The 23379-nt window shown below is 42.9% G+C and overlaps 2 protein-coding genes across 3 annotated transcripts; both read left to right on the forward strand.

Moving 5' to 3' along the window:
- Positions 1-1859: 1859 nt before the first annotated feature.
- Positions 1860-2847, forward strand: mrps33 (mitochondrial ribosomal protein S33). The gene is made up of 3 exons (XM_077005081.1): positions 1860-2086; positions 2247-2463; positions 2550-2847. The coding sequence occupies exons 2-3, from the start codon at positions 2249-2251 to the stop codon at positions 2653-2655; spliced, it is 321 nt and encodes a 106-aa protein (XP_076861196.1). The 5' UTR covers positions 1860-2086; positions 2247-2248; the 3' UTR covers positions 2656-2847.
- Positions 2848-3837: 990 nt separating this feature from the next.
- Positions 3838-20530, forward strand: braf (B-Raf proto-oncogene, serine/threonine kinase). 2 transcript variants are annotated; one of them, XM_077005082.1, is made up of 20 exons: positions 3838-3999; positions 6316-6417; positions 6865-7125; positions 7421-7524; positions 7984-8086; positions 8789-8937; positions 9084-9203; positions 9286-9445; positions 9608-9647; positions 10054-10173; positions 10833-10969; positions 11205-11322; positions 11754-11838; positions 12394-12570; positions 12768-12814; positions 13120-13238; positions 13728-13859; positions 14845-14979; positions 17259-17412; positions 17499-20530. In XM_077005082.1, exons 1-20 carry the CDS (start codon positions 3838-3840, stop codon positions 17519-17521), a joined length of 2448 nt encoding a protein of 815 aa, XP_076861197.1. In that variant the 3' UTR covers positions 17522-20530. The 2 variants fall into 2 exon arrangements, with proteins under 2 accessions (XP_076861197.1, XP_076861198.1); XM_077005083.1 differs by lacking the exon at positions 10054-10173.
- Positions 20531-23379: the final 2849 nt, after the last annotated feature.

A 23379-nucleotide genomic window follows, 5' to 3' on the forward strand; every position in this document is an offset into this window, starting at 1 on the left:
GAATGCTGTAATTCCAGAGAGGTTGACATTAAATTAAATATATTTTAATGTGGCAATGAAAAAGGAGCACAGAACTCTCTTGTAATCTATACTTTCTGAGGTCTCATAGTGTGTCCATCTGTCCATCGTCTCCACCACCGTGCTTATTTTTCCCCACTTTAGACTGAATTTTGAGTATGCAGTAATTTTCTCTAGGACAGTATGAATGACAGCTTGACAGCCAGATTTTAATTATATTTCAGGCAAGGCTGGAACATATTTGTAATCTGGAACTGCAGCAGATACACAAGAGCAATTTGTCTTGCACTGTGTGAGGATTTGTTATCTCGGATGCTGTTTCTTTCTTTTTTGTCCCTAGAACTGTGTTAATAGATACATCCTCTGTGGGGAAGAAAAACGTGATTCTCTTACCAATGGAACGAGCCACCTATCAATTTTCTATTAATATTATTCATTTAGATTTCAGGGGCATATCCCCATCTAGTGGACAAAACAACACATGACACTGATTTAAAGGCGATGTTAATTTCTCAATAGACCATGACTCAAACACACGCCATAATTATCATTTACTTAAAACCTTTGTTTGGCATGAATTCGTGTATTATTGTATTTGCAAACAACATATCACATTTTTGTACTGCATATACCACAGCTGTTGCCTTATTTTAATAATTAGATCATTCTGTTGACACCAGCCGACTACGGACGGACGGATGGACAGATGCCTGACCTCGCATATTCAACTACTCATCCACTTAAATTAACGTCAAAATCCGTGAGACATAGAAACGGTTCTGCAGTCCGGAGATTTAGACTGAGTGAAATAGACAGTGTACATAGGAATTCTGTAGATGTAGGTGTCTAAAATGAATATGCCATAAGGATCCCTCAAAATGTGTCATAATGTGATCATTGTAGCTAAAGGTTTGTAGGCTGAGGTTCTTTTACGCAACCGATGCAGAACTACATTCAGCGCCAGGTTACATACACGGAGGCAATAAAAAGACGTACCACTTTTCGTGACGTCAAAAAAATAGTTTTAAATCTTTTAAACAACGTTATTACGCTAATAATATAGGAACAAAAATGCAATAATAAACCTCACAAAATATAACTGTTTGTTAGACGTATTCTCCATGAAAAGATGGAAGAAGATGGAAAAATATGTAGTGAAAATACTACTTCATATTTAATATGCATCTACTAGGCCTTAAAACGCTTAAATTGTGAAAAGCAAAGTTTTGCTGAAATTTAAATGCTACAATCGCTTTCACTATTAGTTAAATATAATGTTTGTGATTTTCGAAACATGGGGGAAGTAACAGAGATTAGCCCAATTACAGCAAAGATTGTTAATGAATGAATGAGGAAGATAGACTATGGGTATTGTCTATGTTACAATAGTATATATTTTACAATAGTAATATTTCGTTATACGTAAAGGGGGAATTAATATCCATCGCATACATCCGTCGTTCGTGCGATTACGATCCAAACAGTGATGACTACCAGCGGCACACAGTTGAACCAGCTGCATTCCACTTATATTTCTTTAAATGAGCTCATCAGTAAAATGACAGACTATTGTAACATTTTAGCAATCATAAAAAATACTTATGCATTCACGGATCAGCGCGAATAAAAGTTACTGGTAAAATGTATTGATTGTTGTCAAATTAGAATTTCTCTCGAAACTAAAAAAACGCATCAATTTGGCGGCTTCCAAAAGGGTTGAGAACAGAGACCGTATATATAAGGTCTCTGGTCGAGAATGCCACATCTTGGTCTCTCATCGACAATCTTTGGTTATTCGAAAACGTCGAGGAAGTTGTTCGGTCGAGAAGTGACCAATAAAAAGCCTCCACGGGCGCATGCGCAGCTCACGTGGTTTACCGTTTTAGCATGCAAGATGATTAGCTAGCCTCTCGTTAAAACAAGTTACCTTAGCTATTAGTAAAACTATCTGCGAGCGTCATTTGCTAAATGATAGCACATTATTATGCTTGTACTGTAAAATTGCACATTTCGTCTATGTGTCTCTTTTTTTAGTCTTGAAGTTACTCCTTCAGGATTTCAGTGAACGGTAAGCCATTTTGTCCTACGGCAAGCGGACAGTGTGAGTGACTCTCACGTTGTAAACGTAATCAATGTCACAGATACTTGACGCTAAATCACATTTGAATTGAACACGTGTGACCTTCGACCTCAGTGCAAACTAACCCAAACATCATCTCATCATATAGTCATGACTAGTTTGTCCAGTTACGCCATGCGCATGGCGCGCCTTAGCGCACGAATATTTGGGGACGTTGCGCGGACTACGGATTCCAAGTCCATGAAGGTGGTGCAGATGTTCAGAGAGACCCCCTTGGCCAGGAGGAAAGAGGTGTATGACTGGTATCCCCAGCACAAGATTTACTATTCCTTGACCCAGAAGCTCCGATACATGGGACTGTTCAGGTATGCAATCTTACTTGACATTGTGGAGGTGATTTTGGTCATATTGAGTCATCTCTCTCTATCTCACTCTCTTTTTCTGGCTGTAGAGACGAGCATCAAGACTTCAAGGAGGAAATGCGGCGTCTCAAGAAACTGCGTGGAAAGGGAAAGCCCAAGAAAGGAGAAGGAAAGAGAGCGTTGAAGAAGAAATAGGCACAGTCTTGGTACATGCAAGGACTTTTTCATGAGCTGGGAGACGAGCTGCTGTATATTCGGATCACAGGACGTTGAATGTGACGACCTTGTCCATTCTGTATTCTGTGGAATGTTCAGAACATGTGGTTGAAAATTCAATTATACTTGACTTGTATCTTCATTTTGGATTAAATATTCACTTTCATTCAAGTTTGTATTGGCCAATTGATTTGATAAATAAGAGTCAGTCCTTCTCATAAGTTATTTTAAACTTTTACACCTGGGAAGGGGAGAAATGCTTGGGTAAAATAATAAAAGTACTTTTATTTATAAGTGTTAGCCAGACTGTACATTTCTCATTTTAATTGAAAACAAATCTGTGCATGAGCTGGAATAACCACAACCTAGACAGAGATAATGCAGCTTCTCATGCTAGCATAATTTGAGCGATTTTGTTTTATATGTAACTTTACATACTACCTATCTGTTGATTTATTTGTACTGTATGTATTATATTAATATACATAGGACAACATTTTTTCAACGTTTCCATATTTCATTTGGCTCTTGTACAACCTTGCTGTATTACAAAAATGGGAAAAGTGGAACATGTTGACTGATTCCAAGCATGCAGAACTGGGATAGTGTACAAGACTGTTGGTTGTACGATGGCCACAGGAATGATACAATTCAATCCAATCCATTATATCGTTATATTCACGCCCTGCAGCATTCCTACGTGCTTTTGATTAATTTCTACCTGTGCTCTCAGTTGGTGCTTTTGAGATAGCCCTTTCATTCAATAAATGAACTATGAATATCACTGATGATTTTTATTGTGGTCAGTCTCAATATCTGCACACCAATAAGGTTTCGGGTTTACTAGAGGACATTTATTAAAAATGAATAATTTAGCTAACAAAAAATTAAGCACGTTTATAACGATAAGCTTTTAAAGAGCTGCCTAGAGGAGGAAGTAAAATGTTAAATGTAAACTTGAAACATTCCAAGAATAATACTTGATTATTACAATTTATCCTTTTATACTGGTAATATTAACAATAAACATTAAAACGAAAATGTCCTGATTTCTGCTATCCCCATGTGCTCCTGAAAGGGTTTACAGATCTTGAATCTGTCTCCACCTCCCGTCTTGTTCTCTTTCTTCTATTTTTTTCCCACTATTTCTCGCAGTTTAAAATGGCGGCGTTGAGCAGCGCCGAGTCCCCACCGCCTGTGTTCAACGGAGACACCATGGACCGCGATCCGGACCGGGAGCCGGGACCGCACGAGTTCGGCGCGGGGCTCGGGTCCACCTGCTCCGGGGGGGTTCGTGAGTGTCAGCAGGACATTCCCGAGGAGGTACGCGACCGGGGGGAGGGACAGGGTAGGGGAGAAGCAGGGGAGTCGGGTGCTGAGTGGAGCTTGCTGGATGTAGATGTTCAGGAAACACCGGCTGTAATATGGATCGTGGGGATGCATTGCGGGGGGGGGGCGAGATGATGCACGGAAAAAATCTGAAATGAACGTCGCGCGTGGATAAATATGCAAACATCTATTCACACGGTGCATTGTCGAGTGATGGCAATGATCATTTTCTTCCATTTCCACTGCAGTTGTCGGAACCAGTGTTTATTACCGGGCCTGGCCATATTTCATTCGCTTTTGGCTTTATGTTTTTCTTGGCTCACTGCAGCTGTAGCCCACAGCTCGGGGAGGCTCTAGCTGCTTAGCACGGTTCGGCAGCGCTCCGCGATGAATAATTCTAGTAACCACGAACCCAAACACCCAGTGCGCGTGCATTCGGCTCCTTTATTACGGGAACTGGAGTCCCGAACCCGCGCGAGCGACACCCGAACCCGCGCGACACTCACCGCAGGCATTTTATTTCCCCCCCTGTAGTGTTGTCATGTCTCTCCTGCAAAAAAAGAACGATAAAACCCCTGTTTTCCGTAGCGGGCTAAACCCAAACGTTCATAATCACCGATCGGTGTGTGTTGGTGGGAATAATGCGGGTTTATTTCGGAGTGTTAAACGGTGTGTGCAGGCGGCGCGATGCGTTCATTTCCCAACCTGATGTCAAAGTGGGGCCCTTCACTGGCACTGCTCGTCTATGAGCTCGCCAACGACACTATTACGGGGACCATGTACGTTTATGCCACATTATTAAGGGTGACTACACGTATACCACTTTTAATTTGCCCCATTTGCCGTAGGAACGAAACATGCTCGTGTTATGCAGCGTTACGCTTATAAGAACATATTAATGAAAGGCGACGAAAAAGGTAAATCCACGTAGACGCGTTAATAAATAATTAATTCGATCATTTATTGACCTCAGATGGAGCCCAGGGATCTTGTCTTCATTTAAAAGACTTGCCTTATAAAAGATTTGAGCTCCACTTTTCGTCTGCCGGTGATTTACTTGATGCCAGGCCTGGTCGCACATTGGCAGGTGCTGCAGATGGAGTTGGTCACAGCTAGTTTTGCAATAGTTCTCTTACTGGATTGTGACCATATTGGGCACATGCAGTCTGCTGTCACAAGGTGCATGTTGCAAATGACAGAAATGTGAAGGTGCCTTTAAAAAAACAAAACGAAAACAAATGTTGGGTTAGCTGTCTTGCAGTGATTTGTACCATCAAAACTACAAGTCAAACAGGATTTCCTACCAGCAATATTTAGGAGTCTCTTAAAAGAGCAAAGGGGTTTTCTTGTATATATATATATATATATATATATATATATATATATATATATATATATATATATATATATATATATATATATATATAATAACAGACATTATATAATAAAGTGACAGCTTGAACTAGACAATCAGAGTGCAAGATAAAGCTAGTTTTTAATCCAAACTGTGTAGCCATAGACAAAACTAGGCCAGGTGTAGCCCACGAATGCTGCAACTCATTACAGGTCTTTATAAAGACAGGTTCGTTAGGCCTAACCTCTGATAATAAGCCAATTAACCTGTGAAGAATTACAATTTTTTCAGTGAACTTTTACAGCAGCTGTTGTTTTATTGACACTTTCAGCTGTGTTTTCCTCCAGTGTCCTTGCATATGACCAGTGTCTAAATGGACATTTGTGTTGGCTTTAGGACATTGGGACTGTAATGTGTAGTTTTATTTCTACATATTCTGGAGGAAAGATAAAAAATTATTATTTACCATTGTCTTCTCTGTGGGGTCTAAATACTCAATTGAATGAAGCATTACCATGTACATGTATAAAATGTATTACATTTTTGTGTTGACCCAAGTTATATTCAAGCATTGCCTTACGCTTGTATCTCACCAAATGCTGAACGTGTGGTCCTTTTGTGGTACAAGAGCACAGACTCCACTGGAGATACGCCGTTGTCAGGGAACAAGTGTCCAGGCTCAGCTCAGCCTTGGCTGGGGAGTCTGGAAGGTACAGCAGCACCCAGATAAGCACAGCTGCCGTGGTTCCCCTGGGTGGGGCCAGCGATGGAGCGTTCTGGGTCAGCTTTGCACTTCAGTGGAAAAGTCTGCAATGAGTTTTTGGTCTGCAAGTCTAAGCATAAATCAAATGCATTATTTACAGGCTTTCACGTTAAGGCTAAAGGTGCAGTTATTGGGATGCGAATGGGACACTTTAGATTTACTAAAGCGGTGTTATGTTTCTTATCTTGTACAGATATGGAATATCAAACAGATGATTAAGTTGACCCAAGAGCATATAGAAGCACTTCTAGACAAGTTTGGTGGTGAACACAACCCCCCGTCTATATACCTGGAGGTAAGTGGGCTGGATATACAGGGGCACCACTCCTCAGCAGTGGTCAGACGCAACATTTGGTGGAGTGACTGGGAAGAAGGAAGACTCCAGTGAGCACTGGCAGATAGTCATTATTGCCCAGAGCACTAATTTATCTTTAAAAAAAGATCCTGACCGAAGTTCAGTGACTAAGCCCTGTAATTAAAACATTTCTGAAACCAATGAAATACTGGGGATCACATGAGGGCTAACTACAAGCAGCATGGGGTGGGGGGGGGCAATCCTACCCTTAGGGCACGTCTATGTTTACACATATTATGAAAAGCGTTGGCGAAATCGTCTACACTTTCAAACAGGACGCCTCCCGACACACACGCTCGATGGCACTCCTTTGGAAGTAGGCGGGAATTGACGTGAAGGTTGAGTGGATCTCGTGTCCACAGCAAATTGCTGACCTGTTTCCTCCAGGCCTACGAAGAGTACACCAGCAAGTTGGACGCCCTGCAGCAGAGAGAGCAGCAACTTCTGGAGGCCATCGGGAACAGCTCGGAGTTCTGCTCCTCCCCCAGCCCCACCTCGCTGCAGGCCAAGCTGGGTGCCCAGGCCGCGCCGGCCGCCCCCAACACCCTGACCATGCTACAGACCCCCAGCGACGCTGCCCGTGTCAACCCCCGCTCACCTCAGAAACCCATCGTCAGAGTCTTTCTGCCCAACAAGCAGAGGACAGTGGTGAGTTGCAGCAGCAGATAAGGGAGGACTTCACCCAGATACCCTTGAAATGGGACCCATTAGATTAGAATTAGGGTGGGTTTTTTTTCTGCTCAAGGATGCAACTGAGAGCCTTTTCCAAGTTCTCGTGCTTTGGCGACGATGTCTTGACTGTAACGGACAGCTGGGATTCAGTCCTGAACTGCTTTTCTTCTACGCTCAAACTGTGGTGCCGACTGCGTCCGCAGGGAAGTTGGAGCGGCAAGTTCTGCTGAGGTTTCGCTCATCTCCTGTTTCCCTCCTGCGTGTTTCTTAGGTCCCGGCACGCTGCGGGATGACCGTGCGGGACTCCTTGAAGAAGGCGCTGATGATGCGAGGCCTGATTCCAGAATGCTGTGCTGTCTACAGGATCCAGGATGGGTAACGGCACACGTTCGGCTGACGCAAATAATGCCCTGCTTCTCTTCCTAGGGCAGTGGTCCTCACAAGGCAGTCCCTCAGGGCGCCTGACTTAGGAGCCTGTGATAACAGCATAGCAAATGCTGTTCCGACGAGTGTTGCGAGTTCTGAGGACGCGCTTTTTCCAGCTGTTGTTGTTCTAGAGGTCAGCCTACATACCTGCTGTCTATCCGCGTTGCAGAGTATTATGCACAGTGGAGAGAAACCTTGCAAGTTGATATTTTGTGTACAGATATACTCTGCAAATAACCGATAACCAATTTGCACCAGCCCTACCTGACTAGCTTTAAAGATTGGTAGGAAATTAATTAATGAGCTGAGAACCACTGCCTTATGGGGACATGCTGTGGGTCGTAATTGTACAGTAGCATTATGTACACTGGCCATTCCTCGAAGCCAAGCCGTGCATAATCTCCTCAGGGAGAAGAAGCCCATTGGCTGGGACACAGACATTTCCTGGTTGACGGGGGAGGAGCTGCATGTGGAGGTTTTAGAGAATGTTCCCCTGACAACCCATAATTTTGTGAGTATGACATCAAAGCACTGGAAAATTGTGCAAATGAATCTAAACATGGATCTTGTTGAGGTCGGGAACATGGATGAATCATGTATGTGTGTGTATGTATTTATTTATTCATGTATAGGTCTGCAGGTGTATGTTTTGTTTATGTTAAAGGTCTATTTTTAAAATTCAAGGTTCGTATTTAAAACATGCGAGACCTGCTAACCTCAGGTCTGTCCATATTAGGGAAGCTCTACATGGAAAAGGTCAACTTTCTTTCTAGAGGGTGGGGTCACATTCAGGTCACAATGACAATGAAATTGTTGACTTTGTGGGGTTTTATTTTTATTATTATGAAGCAATGCTTTTTACCATATAAGGACTCTCGCAAAGGTTTTGTAGAACAGAAGTTGGCTAGTGTCAATCTTTTAAATGAAGAAGTAGCTGTCTTTTGTTTGGGTTGTTTCCAAACTCTCTGGCCTTTGACCTTCTGGTCCTTTTAGAATGATGGATTTCTATTTTCTCTATTTAGAGGACTAGCACATTTTCTTTTTGTGACCCACAAACGCTGAGGCATTGAAGGCGACCATTTAGGTAGATTTCCCAGATAGGTCCTGTTTATTACCGTACATGTTCTAACATGCAATGCTTGGGTGGCACTTGTGACTGAGGTGCCTAGCACAGATCTGAACTATTAACCGTTGCCATGGCTGCTGTTGCCAGGTGAGGAAGACGTTCTTCACCTTGGCCTTCTGTGACTTCTGCCGGAAGCTGCTCTTCCAGGGCTTCCGCTGTCAGACGTGCGGCTACAAGTTCCACCAGCGGTGCAGCACGGAGGTCCCGCTCATGTGTGTCAACTACGACCAGCTGGAGTGAGTGCTCATGGGAAATGTAGTCTTGAGGCCTGTCATCACAGAGTAGTGGTGGAGGCTCCTCAACAGACTGAAGACAATGTAACCAGGCACTGTTGTGCAACATAAGTAATCTGACGCCTTATTTCTTCTTTCTCTCTGTGCAGTTTATTACTAGCATCCAAGTTTTTGGTGCACCACCCTATTACCCAGGAGGAGGTGTCATCAGAGGGCACCACGCCCGTGTCTGAGCTGTGTCCGCCCATCCCGCCGTCTGACTCTGCGGGGTAAGAGCGTCCGCTGAGCCTGAGCCGCTGAGCCGTCGGGCTCATGCCGCCATGCTGACCGTCCTGCGTCCGCCTCCTTCAGGTCGCTGTACCACTCGGCCGTGTCCCCGTCCAAATCCATCCCCATCCCACAGAGTTTCCGGCCAGGAGAGGAAGACCACCGTAACCAGTTCGGCCAGAGAGACCGCTCTTCCTCAGCCCCCAACGTCCATATCAACACGATCGAGCCAGTCAACATTGACGTGAGTGATTACGCTCTCCCACTAAAGCGTTTGCAGATGTGTAGCAGTGGACGGTATAATAAAGCTTTTTGGTTGGCGGTTACATTTGTTCTCTGTACTGTACAGAATCAACAACATACATTTTTGATTTCTTTTGTAAACGTCCATCGCATTCTATTTCAGGACTTGATTCGTGATCAAGGTTTACAGAGGTCAGATGGAGGTAAGAATTCCCCCACCTATATAAACACAACATAAACACTCTCACACCATCACAGAGGTTCAACAGCCTCTCCCCATATCATTGTGTCATTGGACTTTAAACATTAAGGTTAGACCATTCCATACCATCCCTTATTTCACCCTATAGTAAACATGCTAAACGCGTTGAGTCCTGCCCTCTAGTCTTTAACAAACGATTTCGCCACTAAATTGCCGTAGCTTGCTTTAAAGGCACCATCAGCACTTTATCACATACGCCTGTCCTCGGTATGTAAATCATAGCAAAGCACCGCCCCCGATGGATGTTGTGTGTGCGACCTCGTAGCACGAGCACAGGATGGCTGATGGTTGACTATTGCCTGGTCTTTGGGGACAGTCATCCTGTGTGTGTGTGTCTCCCCCTGCAGCCCCCCTGACCCACCCAGGCCACTGCTTGAGGAGGCAGAGAACACGGACCTCTAGCCCCGCCCAGTACTCCTACCCCAATGCCATTTTGTTTGATTTTGAACCCGAGCCTGTGTTCCGAGGTAGCCGGGCCTTTGTGCTTCCCTGCGCCCCACGTGTGTGTGTGTGTGTGTGTGTGTGTGTGTGTGTGTGTGTGTGTGTGTGTGTGTGTGTGTGTGTGTGTGTGTGTGTGTGTGTGTGTGTGTGTGTGTGTGTGTGTGTGTGTGTGTGTGTGTGTGTGTGTGTGTGTGTGTGTGTGTGTGTGTGTTCCTTGTGCACAAACTTCACCTGCTTGTCCTCAGTTAAGATCTTATGCGGACCTGTTGCTTGCTTGCACAGTTTGATCATAATAATTAATGAAGCCACATGTGGAGTCCCTCATTTCACATCACTCACTGACCTTTGCAGCTTTTCTCACATATCATAAAACCCTTGTTGGATGGGATTGTATAAAAGTAATTAACACAGTGGTGAACATGGTTTAAGGCAGGCTGGGGGTTCGAGCCAGGTTTTTCATAGTTCTGTTGGACAGACCTTTCAAAAAAATGAACTACATTTCCCAGAACCCATTGCTCTCTGTCCTCACTCAAACTGCATGAGCTGTGTGATATGACTACTTTTATTTCATTCTGTGTCTTTACTCTTCTTTTCTCTCTTCTTTTCTTTCTCAGCCATAAATGTCTTTACAATACATGTGGTGTAGAAAGAAAGAATAATAAATAAATTCTGTTACATTTTCCAGGCTCTACCACTGGGCTCTCTGCTACGCCCCCTGCTTCCCTGCCTGGTTCCCTGACTAATGTGAAGATGCCCCAGAAGTCGCCGTGCCAACAGAGAGAACGAAAGTCGTCGTCCTCATCTGAGGACCGCAATAAAATGGTGAGGGGATGCTGCCCTGACCCTGCTCTGTGTTGTCTTCTCCTGGACCAGGATCAGTTTGGTCCTGGCAGATGACCAGGGTTCAGCACAGGTCTTGGGTGGGATGCTTGTTTGGGTATAGCTTAATAAACTCCCACAAGTTTATTAAGTTAAGTTGTTTTATGTGCTGTCCAGGCATTGCACCACGTTTAGACAACAGACATTTGTTTAGAATAATCCATTGTTTTGTTCATAGAAAACTCTTGGCCGGCGGGACTCTAGTGATGACTGGGAGATCCCAGAAGGTCAGATCACTCTGGGCCAGCGGATAGGATCAGGCTCTTTTGGAACCGTCTACAAAGGGAAGTGGCACGGTACGTCTCCAGAACCCTCGCCTTCAGGTCTGCCGAGGTCCACAGCCTCCGTCTGAATTGTCCGTCTGGGACAAATGGAGTGGAATCTCACCACTGCTCGCATGGAAGAGCTCTTAAATAGTCCCTGCTACCTCACGCATCTACCTCATTATTAGTTATGACACTGAGTCCAAACACATGGGATTTGCGATCTCTCACATATTTCTGTGAATATAAAACAAGTACTAGGGATTGGCCTTTTAAATAAATGCCTTCCTCACCCAGAAAAGGCCTGAGTCAACTCCCTTGGTGCAGAGTCCAGCTACCAGCTGACATTGTAACATCTGCTGTAGCACATGCACTATTCCAGTGATGCTAATCCATCAGAATTGGCTGTCTGAGTTTGATATTCAAGCTTGTGAGTTATTATTATTTTTGTATTGCCTTCACAGGTGACGTGGCAGTAAAGATGTTGAATGTCACCGCTCCCACTCCTCAACAACTACAGGCCTTCAAGAACGAAGTGGGGGTCCTCAGGTAAGGGCACGTCTCTTCTCATTCCAAGACCTCTGTTCCTGTTTGAACTTCGTTACAGATCTAACTCTCAGTCGCCTAACAAACCTGATGGTGCTGCTGTAAGAGCAAGACATGGCATCAGTGTGGGGCGTGGTTGGAATTATGGTAGAGACCCTTAACATCAACTCCACATGCCTTTATGGCATAAATACAGCAGTGTGGATGCCAGCGGCCCTTGAGGTGTTCCTCCACATGCTCTGGCCTTCGTGCATGCTAATGCTGCATGATCTACTGCTCATTTGCTATTGGTAATACACAAATCTTCATACAGATTAATTTATTAATGTTAATTGGTATGAAAGGGAATTTGCTGCCGTGATTTTGCTGCTAGATTTCTGGGGTCAAGCGCACATGGACTACATGGAGCAAATGTGCATAGAAACGACTGCGAACGCTTCTCTGCTAATTCCGGAGTGCAGATCTCCCCCATGGCGCTTCTGCCTGGCTTCTGCCGGCATTGAAAGGACACCACGTTTGTGCCTTTTTTCATCTGGATCCCCTGTGACTCTCTTCCAGAAAAACCCGACACGTCAACATCCTGCTCTTCATGGGCTACACTACCAAGCCTCAGCTGGCCATTGTCACGCAGTGGTGTGAAGGCTCCAGCCTCTATCACCATCTGCACATCATCGAGACCAAGTTTGAGATGATCAAACTGATCGACATCGCCCGTCAGACGGCCCAGGGCATGGAGTGAGTTCTCGTGAAAACCCAGCAAGGGTTTTTCTTATCTTAGACGTGGTCTGATCGAGGTTTTCTTATCTCAGATGTGATCTTCTGGAGGTTTTCTTAACTCTGATGTGATCTTCTGGAGGTTTTATCTCAGAATAACTGTAGTAGTGAGGCTCTAATTTTTGGTTATAGCACCTAACTGTTTTTCTCCCTCTCAGCTATTTGCATGCCAAGTCCATCATTCACAGAGACCTCAAGAGCAACAGTATCCTTTTCTACATACGCCTTGCATAGGTAAAAAATGGTTGAGAGATGCTGAATACACCATGTGTATTCAAATCACAGAATTTTTTACTGTGTGTTGAGAGGATTTTGACCAATCCCAGACATTTCAGATGAGTGATTCCATGTGACATCAAAAGATCACATGCGAGATTTAATATGATGCAAAGTATATTTTAATGACAATATAATTGCACTCTGTTGGAAAAACCACTGTGATTATCTGCATAGTGCAGCTTTTGTCATAATGCAACTAGAGAAGAATATCTTAACAGCCCCACTTTCCAGATATCTTTTTGCACGAGGACCTGACGGTTAAGATAGGGGATTTTGGTCTCGCTACTGTGAAGTCCCGCTGGAGTGGATCACACCAGTTCGAGCAGCTGTCTGGCTCCATCCTGTGGATGGTAGGTGCAACTGCAGGCTCTATTCGCACTGCTCTCTTCTGACTCTTGTGGACTACGTTTTGGGATATTTTCATGGCTTTTTTCCAGCATTCTTCATATTTGAGACCGTGTGTGGTGTACTTGCCAGTACATTTTGATTTGTAATTATCGAGTGTTCTTATGTTTTTAAGTGTAAATAGTGGAAGAAGCTTTATATGGACTACAGTGAGAGGCTTAAGTGTACTTAAAGCTTATAGTGTACTTGTATAGCATTAAACCTAAGTACTCACTTTGGGACCACCCTAAACTGAAAAAGTTTAAAAGACTACTGTGGGCTCTCAGTTAAATCTGACCAAGCTTAGCTGGACCAGTTGTTGACTCGTTAACCTGGAAATCCAGTGTGGTGACCCTCAGTCTGCGTTAGTACTTTGGCAGGGCAGCAGTATTAGTACAGAGCGCGGGCAGCAGTGGACTGTGTGTGGATTAAGTTGGAAACTGCACTTTGCTTAGGCCCCTGAGGTGATCAGGCTGCAGGATAAGAACCCGTACAGCTTCCAGTCGGACGTCTACGCCTTTGGCATTGTGCTGTATGAGCTCATGTCGGGGACGTTGCCTTACTCCAACATCAACAACAGAGACCAGGTGAGAGTCCTCTGCACGCACGCCCACATTGCTGTGTCCACGGTTTTCCCATCCAGAGCATCAGGAAACACTGGGGGGGGGGGGGGGGGGGGGGTAGGAGTACAGAATGAAGAAGGTGGATGCGCGTGGAGGAAAATGTTTGCTCACCTGATGATTTCCCTGGGAGTTTATTTTGAGCCATTGTCTTTCTGTACAGTGAAGTGCTGACCAGTGAGTCTGGAGGCATTTAATTTGAAATTGGGAGATGATTCAGCACACTCCTGAAGTAATTGCTGTAAGATGCATTTCGTGTAATGATGCTCCAGAGGCTGTTAAGCATACGTAATGTACAACACCACCTCTACTATGTTATAGAGATCAATGTGTGTGCTATGAATCTGCTGTTTTGTGCGTGCATGCACGTGTGGTGTTTATCTTCACACCAGGTCATCACTATGCAAAGAGTTGTATGATATGAATATGTACATTTGTGGTAATAAGGAGAATTTGCACCTTGGAGGTCGTGGAGGTCGCAGATAGTAATGGATGTGTTTGTTTACCTTTATCTGATTATTGCTGATTGCTAAGTAAAGTGTGTGTGTGTGTTATTTTAGAGTTTTTTTTTTTTAATTGATTTTTTAATTCCATTTGGCATTTGTCAAACTAAATTTCTTTGCTACAGATAGCAAAGTATACAAATTCAGTATACAAATTGGTTGTTGCTATTTTATAGGTGGCTGTTCATGATGATGTGTACTGACTAATAGTAAAGGTAAAACATGGCCATGTCTGAAGCGTGCAGGCTCTGTTAAAATCCAGTGGCTGTTCTACATTATAAATGAGTGGTCTGTTGATTGGTCTACATACATAACGTATTTTGTAGGAGTAAATTTTTTTTTTACAGCAAAGTAGATGAATGGTATAGTAGAATCAGAGATAACGTGACCCTCCACTGTTTGTTATGACTGCTGATGGGTTGTGTCTCTATGTGTTCACTGAACTGTAGATCATCTTCATGGTGGGCCGGGGTTACCTGTCCCCTGACCTGAGCAAGGTGCGCAGTAACTGTCCCAAGGCCATGAAGAGGCTCATGGCCGACTGTCTGAAGAAGAAAAGGGAGGAGCGACCCCTCTTCCCACAGGTGAGCTAGGACATGCCTGAAACTCCCACAGGTGAGCTAGGACATTTGTGGTTGGTCTTTTGCCATGTGGTGGTGCAGTTGCCCTGCTGTGGTAGTCCCACAGCGCAGAAGCAAAGTAAATGTATTGCGTTTTCAGGACATCCAGTCTGCGGACGTAGATCCTATTTGCTCACATATACACTGTGTTCCAAATTATTATGTAAAAAGTGTTTAGGAGTGATAAGGTAAGAATTTTTTTGTTTGTCAGTTAAACCCATTGATGGTGATGTGTGTCAGGGCTCTTTATATCACTGAAAGCAATTGCAGACACCTGTGCTAATTAGTTTGGCAGGTGTGTCCAATTAAAGGCAAGACTACTTAAGAAGACTGTCCCACATTATTAAGCAGCCTACATTTTCTGCCAATATGAGAAAGAAAAAGGATGTCTGCTGCCGAGAAGCAACAAATTGTGGAGTGTTTGTCAAGACATGACTACAATCAACATTGCCAAGACACTTCATCATGATCATCGCACAATTAAGAAGTATGTAGCTGATTCACATGTGATGACGTGTTGTAAAACGCACTATATAAATAAGTTTGACTTTGATTCAGAGCACACACGTGTGCGTGCTGATAAGGGAAAATTGAGGACTTTTTCCAACAGCCAATTACGTCAGGTTAAAAGAGCAGCTGCAAATATGCCTTGTCATAGCAGCAGACAACGTCCCCCGAACAACAAGATGCAGGTTCTTCAGAGGTTTGCAGCTGTGCGTAAGCCATTCTGTCAACCTCCTCTATCCACTGCACACAAGCAGAAATGGCTCCAGTGGGCAAAACAATACCTGAAGACTGACTTCAAAACTGTTTTGTTCACCGATGAGTGTCGTGCAACGCTTGATGGTCTAGATGGATGGAGTGGAGGATGGATGGAGTGGAGGATGGCTGGTTGATGGACACCCCATGCAAACAAGACTACGGCGCCAACAAGGAGGAGGTGGAGTAATGTTTTGGGCTGGAATCATGGGGAGAGAGACTGTCGGCCCCTGCCATGGTTCAATAAGAACCTCTGACCTCAACCCCATTGAGAACCTCTGGAGCATCATCAAAAGGAGTGTCTATGATGGCGGGAGGCAGTTCACATCTAAGCAACAGATCTGGGAGGGTATTATGTCCTCATGCAAAACAATAGAAGCAGATACCATCCAAAACCTGACTAATTCAATCGACGAGAGAGTTCAGAAGCTCCTTTCGAACAAGGGGCCCTATGTGCAAATGTAAGATCACCTAGAATAAAGTTTTGACTTGAAAACTGTTTGATTTCAGTTTGTAATAACCTACTAATGCTTATAATTTCACAAATGACCATTTATTTTTTGTTCTTTATAAAAATGAAAATGTTAAACTGCTGTGCATAATAATAATAACAAAAACATTCAGTTGTACTCTAATAGTTGATGGCTTGAAAATTACAATGACTGCAATTCATATTGGTAATTTTGGAAAATCTGAGAAAATATTACTTGCATAATAATTTGGAACACAGTGTATCGACATCGTTTGCCATACTTACACCTATTATGGGGCAGCTAAAGCTAGCAAGCTAGCTACCAGCACGGGGAGTTTGCCTTGGTTTAACAAGACCACATCTAGTCATTCCTCTTACACAAGCCAAGTTTGTTGCCGTTATAAAGGGTACTACAGTTAAACGTCATGTGCCCATTCAAGGTTTCATCAATTTTTGTCCAATATCTTGTCAAAATTCTGACGGATTTGATAATTTTATATGTCCAGAAAAATCCTGAGCTGTCTGCGAGATGCACATATAAGTAGTCACCACAAGGTGGCAGCAAAGCCCATCAAATCGCTGTACCATGCTGTTCCATGTTCAGCCGCGTGGTGACAGTGTCGGTATGGGTGTTGAAGCTAAAATCTCATCAGATACAGTAATTTTACATTTCAACATGACTGCTGGTCTGAGAGTGAGGTGACCCCTAAAACCATCCAGCCAACAGCAGCCCACCTGGGAAAACCTGACATCCGATGAAGGGCTAGTCAGTGGCCATCTCAGTTCTGAATTTACCTACAAGGCATTTACGTTTCTTAACACTTGAATGCCAGTAGTCAAGTAATGTTTTTTTTTTGTAGTTGTTAATGTGGCAACCATTATGCCTGTGATCTTATTTTAATCCTTCCACTATAATCATCCTTTTGCATATACTGCACACACATTAATAGAATATTCTGTTTATATATTCAGAAATAAACTGTCACTTAAGTTGATTTATCCTTTATGCCAGATCCTGGCCTCTATTGAGCTGTTGGCACGCTCACTACCCAAGATCCATCGGAGTGCGTCGGAACCGTCCCTCAATCGGGCGGGTTTCCAGACGGAAGACTTCAGTCTGTATGCCTGTGCCTCCCCCAAAACACCCATTCAAGCTGGGGGCTATGGTGAATATGTACAATACACACACGTACGCAGTATTTTTTTACAATGAAAGTTGAGTGCTAAATTCTGTCTGTCTCTCTCTCTCTAGGGGAATTTTCAGCATTTAAGTAGTGCTGCTCTTGTCACCTTTAAGATGTCTTGTGTTCCTACAGTGGGTTCATCCATAACACAGAAAAAACACCTAGTTTTAAAGAATGTGCTATTTTTCTTCCTCTTTACCTGAAGAGCAACGAAGTTGATGGAATCGCTAAAAAAAAATAAAAAAAACCCCACAAAAATGTATTTAAAAACCCCACAGCTGGGCACCGTTTGGTGACACACACACAAAAAAAGAAATCTAAGAACGAAAAAGGAAAAAATCACAACCCAAAAACAGGAAAACTTGAAATGATGCAGATAAAGTTCACCTGACGGTGAAAGTGGCTGCTAGATGAAAGTGTGAAAGAGGAGGAACGAATCCAGGAAGTTGGGAGAAAGGACTGCTGGGATTTGGAGGCTTTCTGACGGGAAGGTCTTGACGGATGGAGCCGAGCTATACGCTGCCTGGCTTCTCCCCTGCAGGGGGCGCTATGCAGTGCTGATTAACCCAAGCACAGGAGCCACATCTCGACCAATGGTTTGATTTCTGCAGTAGAACAGCCCGGTCAGCAGGTCTTCATTGGATGACATGAGGGAATGAGGTTAGGTCATCGCCTAGCAACCGAGAGGACACGGACCGATCACTTGAATGACATTTTTACTGACGTTTCTTTTTCTCGTAGTTCATTTGTTTCATTTCAGTGTTGCCTGTGGCTGGAGCCGCTGATGAACGTTTTTCCTTTCCTCTTTGTTTTCATTCGGTTTTTCTGTCTTTTCTGTGATATAGTCGAGTTTCTTTCTTTTTATTCTAAGCACATTAATATAGGTCCATTAACATTCCTTCTAGTAGACATCTATTTGTGGAGAGAGGTGAATTGTGAATTGAGAGGATAACTAATTTACTACCTGTCAGGCGCTTTATAGATTAGATGATGTTCAACACTTTTAGAGATGTTCGTTGTGGCTCAAGCTAATTTTCCTCCTTTCCAATGGTCAAGGTTATTGTTCTGTTGTGATTGAGTAGGAGTAAATTTGCTTCTCGTAAGTTGAACTCCGAATGTTTTTTTTCTTTTCTATATGAATGTGGTGTGATGTGAGATAGGTGAAAGAATATTATTATTATTATTATTATTTTGTAACGTTATAGCTTCAGTAACATAAGATTAAGGTCTGATTCATTGTGTATTGTAGGTTTCACTAAACCTTCAGGGAGTTAACTGCTAGTTACAAATATGAAGGTTGTGTGCTTCAAAATGCCTAAGAGCTGATTTGGGATCAATTTGTGTGTAACGTCCTAAACAAGTGTAGCTTTCTCCCAGCTCAGCAGTCCAAGAAGGTTGATGCTCGTGTCCCGCCGTCGCATTAGCGGAGAACGTTCCTCACTGCTGCCGCTGCCACGCTCACTGTGAAGTGGCCGTGTGAAACGTCATTGCTTGTGCACATGCCCCTACGCAAAAGCCGGGACACGATCTGTCTCTCACTTTGACGTCAGACCTGATGAAGACAGAACTTCCTTAGAGACCACATCGTGGGGGTTTGGTTCAGCGGGGCGTCATTCCAATTGTCTGTTGCCCCTTCAGGCATTCATTCCAGTTGACCAGTTGAGATTTTTAGATTGTTTGTGTTCTTTTTCATGGACAGGCAGGCCTGCACAATTACATGTATTTATGTAGCTTTAATTTTATTGCATTTAGTTTCTTTCCCTCTAGGAAAGGTTTATTTTTGTAGCTCGTTGTTTTCCGTGGTTGAGTAAATGGACGTTAAGCTGTGTGTCCTTTGCACTTTTGTAAAATGGGTTCATGCAAACAAGCAATTTGCCTTTCTATAGACAACACATTTTGTCGGGGTGTTGAAAGCATGACTAAACCTCAGTATCACCATGTGATTGAAATGACTTGTGTGTTTTGAGATATGGCCAAGGGTTATAAAAGCCAAAGCTTTAGGTAAAAATGGACGATAAACACCATTTGTGACACTGTGTTGATGGTAAAGAACCCTTGTTGGAGGTTTTTTTTTTTTTTTTTTTTTTGGATGTATCACAAATTGCACACTTCAACAGATTGTGGGTGCCTTTTTTTGGCATATATATCTGCTGTCATGTTACCAACATAAATGGCCATGATTTTATTTATTTTTTCATGTATAAGATGTGTTTGTGTCTTGATTAAACCTTCAGATCCCCAGAACGCTCGTTTCAAAGGTGAAAGGCTTCTCTGTTGGTTGCTTACTTCAACGCTAGCCAAGACGAGAAGCTTTACCCAGTTGGTCGGTTGTTTTTTTTTTTTTTTTTTTTTCCTACCAGGATCATCAATGATGTTGCAGTCTGAATTAATTGAATTAACATAAAATTCCCACAGAAGTGCATATGGGGGTGGAAGGGTTAATGGTGTATATGATGATACTGATTCTTGCTCACATGCTGTGTATTCCCCATCCTCCTTTTTTGTTGGCGAACATAACAGGACAGAAAGATATGGCAAGTTTTTAAGAGTGCTGTATTTATTTGCGAGATTTTCTTCTTTTATATGAGAATGTTACTAAAGAGGTCTATCTTTTGAAGGATTGCTCTCACGTGTTTGTGGAATATTTGGGGACCTTTTTTTTTAAAAACTTGCTTTTCCTTGTACCTTTCTCAACCCTCACCTCTTTCTGGGTTTTCCTCTTTTGTGTCTGTGATTATATTCCTGGGCCTTTCCTTTTCCTCTGCCTTGCCTGCACCTTAAAGCCTAGCAGTTCATACATATGAGAACTATCACAAAAGCTTTTGGGAGACTCTTTTCACCTGTAAATAGCTGTACAAAGAAAATATTGTCTGTTTGCTAGGAGGCATGGAGTTAATAAAAAAAAAACAATAAAATGACTTATACAGATGTTTCCAATGAAGAACTAAAGGATAAGAAAAGACATTTTGATAGATGAAATTCTGAAAAAAAAATCAATGTAAAAATATTTAAGACTGTATAATATAAAAGAGGAAAGAGCTTAATGTATTTGTTGTGAATATGAAAACTGATATATTAAAGATGTGCATGAAAAATGTTATTTTAGTGAGTTATTTTCATTCAAAGCTCATATTTCAAAATGTCTTGGTACAATGTCTAAACGTTTGACACTTAAAAATAATGAGAATAAGTTTATTTGTAACCAATAAATGCAAGGTGGACACGTCTAATCCCAAACTTTACTTTAAAAAGTTAAAATGACATCTTAACTGTTCATAACTGGTTCATAATAACAACCAAACCATATATTATTCTAAGAAGCCACTTCTGTTTTTGTTAAGTCTATTTACCCTGATGTAAGATTACTTATGGTAATGCATTTTCTACCAACACTGAATCTACCAAGATCACTTAAATGTAATTACTGCTCCACAAACGTTTTTTTTAAGAATGTGATATCAAGGGATCCCAGATTTAATTTAAATTGAATTAATTCAATAAAAAATATGTAAGTCAAAAGCAAATTTAAATAATTGGATAAATAATCCAACACATGAGGATTTGTTTCCATAGGTTTATTTGCATTAGCATAGCATTAAATGCACAAAAGGACGTCATTAAACGGACTCGCCTGAAACCCACAGGCTCCACTCACCACTTTGTTAGGTGCACCTATCCCACTGCTCATTAATGCAAATGTCGAATCAGCCAATCACATGGCAGCAACTCGATGCATTTAGGCATGTAGGCCAAGACGATCTGCTGCAGTTCAAACCGAGCATCAGAATGGAGAAGAAATATGATCTAAGTGACTTTGAACATGGCATGGTGGTTGGTGCCAGATGGGCTGATCTGAGTATTTCAGAAACTGCAGATCTACTAGGATTTTCATGCACAACCATCTCTAGGGTTTACAGAGAATGGTTAGAAAAAGAGAAAATATCCAGTGAGCGGCGGTTCTGTTGGCACAAATGCCTTGTTGATGGCAGAGGTCAGAGGAGAATGTCCGGACTTGTTCAAGCTGATAGAATAACGAGTCGTTACAACCGTGTCCTGCAGAAGACACGTTGAACTTTGAGCCGGATGGGCTACAACAGCAGAAGACCACAGCAGGTGACACTCCTCTCAGCTAAGAACAAGAAACAGGCTTCAATTTGAACAGGCTCACCAAAATTGGACAATAGAAGACTGGAAAAATGTTACCTGGTCTGATGAGTCTCGATTTCTGCTGCGACATTCGGATGGTAGGGTCAGAATTTGGCGCCAACAACATGAAACCATGGATTCATCCTGCCTTGTATCAACGGTTCAGACTAGTGGTGGTGGTGCAATCGTGTGGGGGATATTTTCCTGGCACACTTTGTCCCCATTAATACCAACTGAGCATCGTGTCCACGCCACAGTCTACCTGAGCATTGTTGCTGACCATGTCCATCTTCTGATGGCTACTTCCAGAAGGATAACATGCCATGTCATAAAGCACGAATCATCTCAGACTGGATTCTTAAACACAACAATGAGTTCACTGTGCTCGAATGGCCTCCACAGTCATTAGATCACAATCTAATAGAGCACCTTTGGGATGTGGTGGAATGGAAGATTTGCATCATTGGATGTTACTATGGTCTTTAGATTAGCTCAAGAACAGTGCGCAAGAGCTGAGAATGTTTGCTATGAAACTAACACTGATCAGGTTTTCTCTCATGAAGTGCAGAAATTCAAGGGAAAAGAAATCCACTTTGAATGGGGAGCAAGAATTGCTTTCATTGCTCTTTGCCCACATACGTCTTTCAAATGATCTAGATGATTAGCCTCCAGACAAATTCAGGTTAGCATGTGATTTATTTGACAATAATTAGTATGTTATTCAACTCTCATCTGAGTTTGTGAAGTGTTCTGCAAGGTATGCCATTGCCATCACCAAGTGCTGCTGTTGGAAAATGGAAGCAATTTGAAACATAAGCAACAGTAACTTCACCACAAAGGAGTCGATCATGCAAACACCGGGAGGGCAAACTCACTTAGCACATAAAAAACACCCATCCTTTCTACAGTTCCAAACTGCCCCCGGAGGCAATGATGGCATGAGTATCGTTTGTCAGGAGCTTCATGAAATGGACGAGGAGCTGCATATAAATCTAAGACCACTACTTGCAATGCCTGGTATCAGCTGCGGTTGTCAACAGCATGTCAACACTGGATTTTGGAGCACTTCAAATACATTTTTTGACAGTTTGATGGATGAATCTGGGGTTTGGTAGGAGACCGCAACCTACAGGAATGCGCAGTGCCAACGGTGAAGTTTGGTGGAGGAGGCCTGGGGTTGTTTTTTGGGGTTTGGGCCGAGGCCCGTAGATCCAGGGAAGGGTGATGCTAATGTTACAGCTACAGTGGTTCATAAATACATGGTTCGGTGTGTTTGGTGTGGAAGAACTCTGCCCTAACATCTTCCAAACTGTTGGCTTTTGGGAAGAATTGGAATGTGAGACTGGCGTTCTCATCCACCCCTTGTGTCTGTCCTCAAAAGGAGGTAACTTTATATTCTTATGAACTAGTCTGCACAAGTGCACTTTCCCAGTTGTAGACTGTACCCTTGGTACTGCAGCAATAGAACCAGGGTCCATTGGGTCCTTAATTGGGTAGCTTAATATAATACAGTAAATATGGGCTTGTGTCTGCAAATGTGCATGGTGCAAACAGGACATTCTGCCTGATCCAAAGTAGACTAACTAGAGTGGCAGTAGCTCAAATATTTACGGTCGCGAAATGTGTTTTTGTGCGCCCTAGTTTTGGCACGGAAATAACTCCATAATACTCCCAAAGCCAGACCAAAGGCAGCGCTGACATGCCCACTGATCCATAAAGTGGGATTTGTGTTTTACCCGGGAGGTATCGGGTGGGTAGCTATTACATCATGAATCGTAAGTGTTACCAAATAGTATGAGGCAG

Source organism: Brachyhypopomus gauderio, chromosome 5 (assembly GCF_052324685.1).
Source record: "Brachyhypopomus gauderio isolate BG-103 chromosome 5, BGAUD_0.2, whole genome shotgun sequence".
Taxonomy (NCBI): Eukaryota; Metazoa; Chordata; class Actinopteri; order Gymnotiformes; family Hypopomidae; genus Brachyhypopomus; species Brachyhypopomus gauderio.

Excerpts from the sequence above, each read along its gene's own strand:
- mrps33 (XM_077005081.1), top strand. The coding sequence starts at position 2,249 with ATGACTAGTTTGTCCAGTTACGCCATGCGCATGGCGCGCCTTAGCGCA. Across the intron at positions 2,464-2,549 it reads CGATACATGGGACTGTTCAG|AGACGAGCATCAAGACTTCA; the intron begins GTATGCAATCTT and ends TTCTGGCTGTAG.
- braf (XM_077005082.1), top strand. The coding sequence starts at position 3,838 with ATGGCGGCGTTGAGCAGCGCCGAGTCCCCACCGCCTGTGTTCAACGGA. Across the intron at positions 7,126-7,420 it reads CCAACAAGCAGAGGACAGTG|GTCCCGGCACGCTGCGGGAT; the intron begins GTGAGTTGCAGC and ends CGTGTTTCTTAG. Across the intron at positions 17,413-17,498 it reads CATTCAAGCTGGGGGCTATG|GGGAATTTTCAGCATTTAAG; the intron begins GTGAATATGTAC and ends CTCTCTCTCTAG.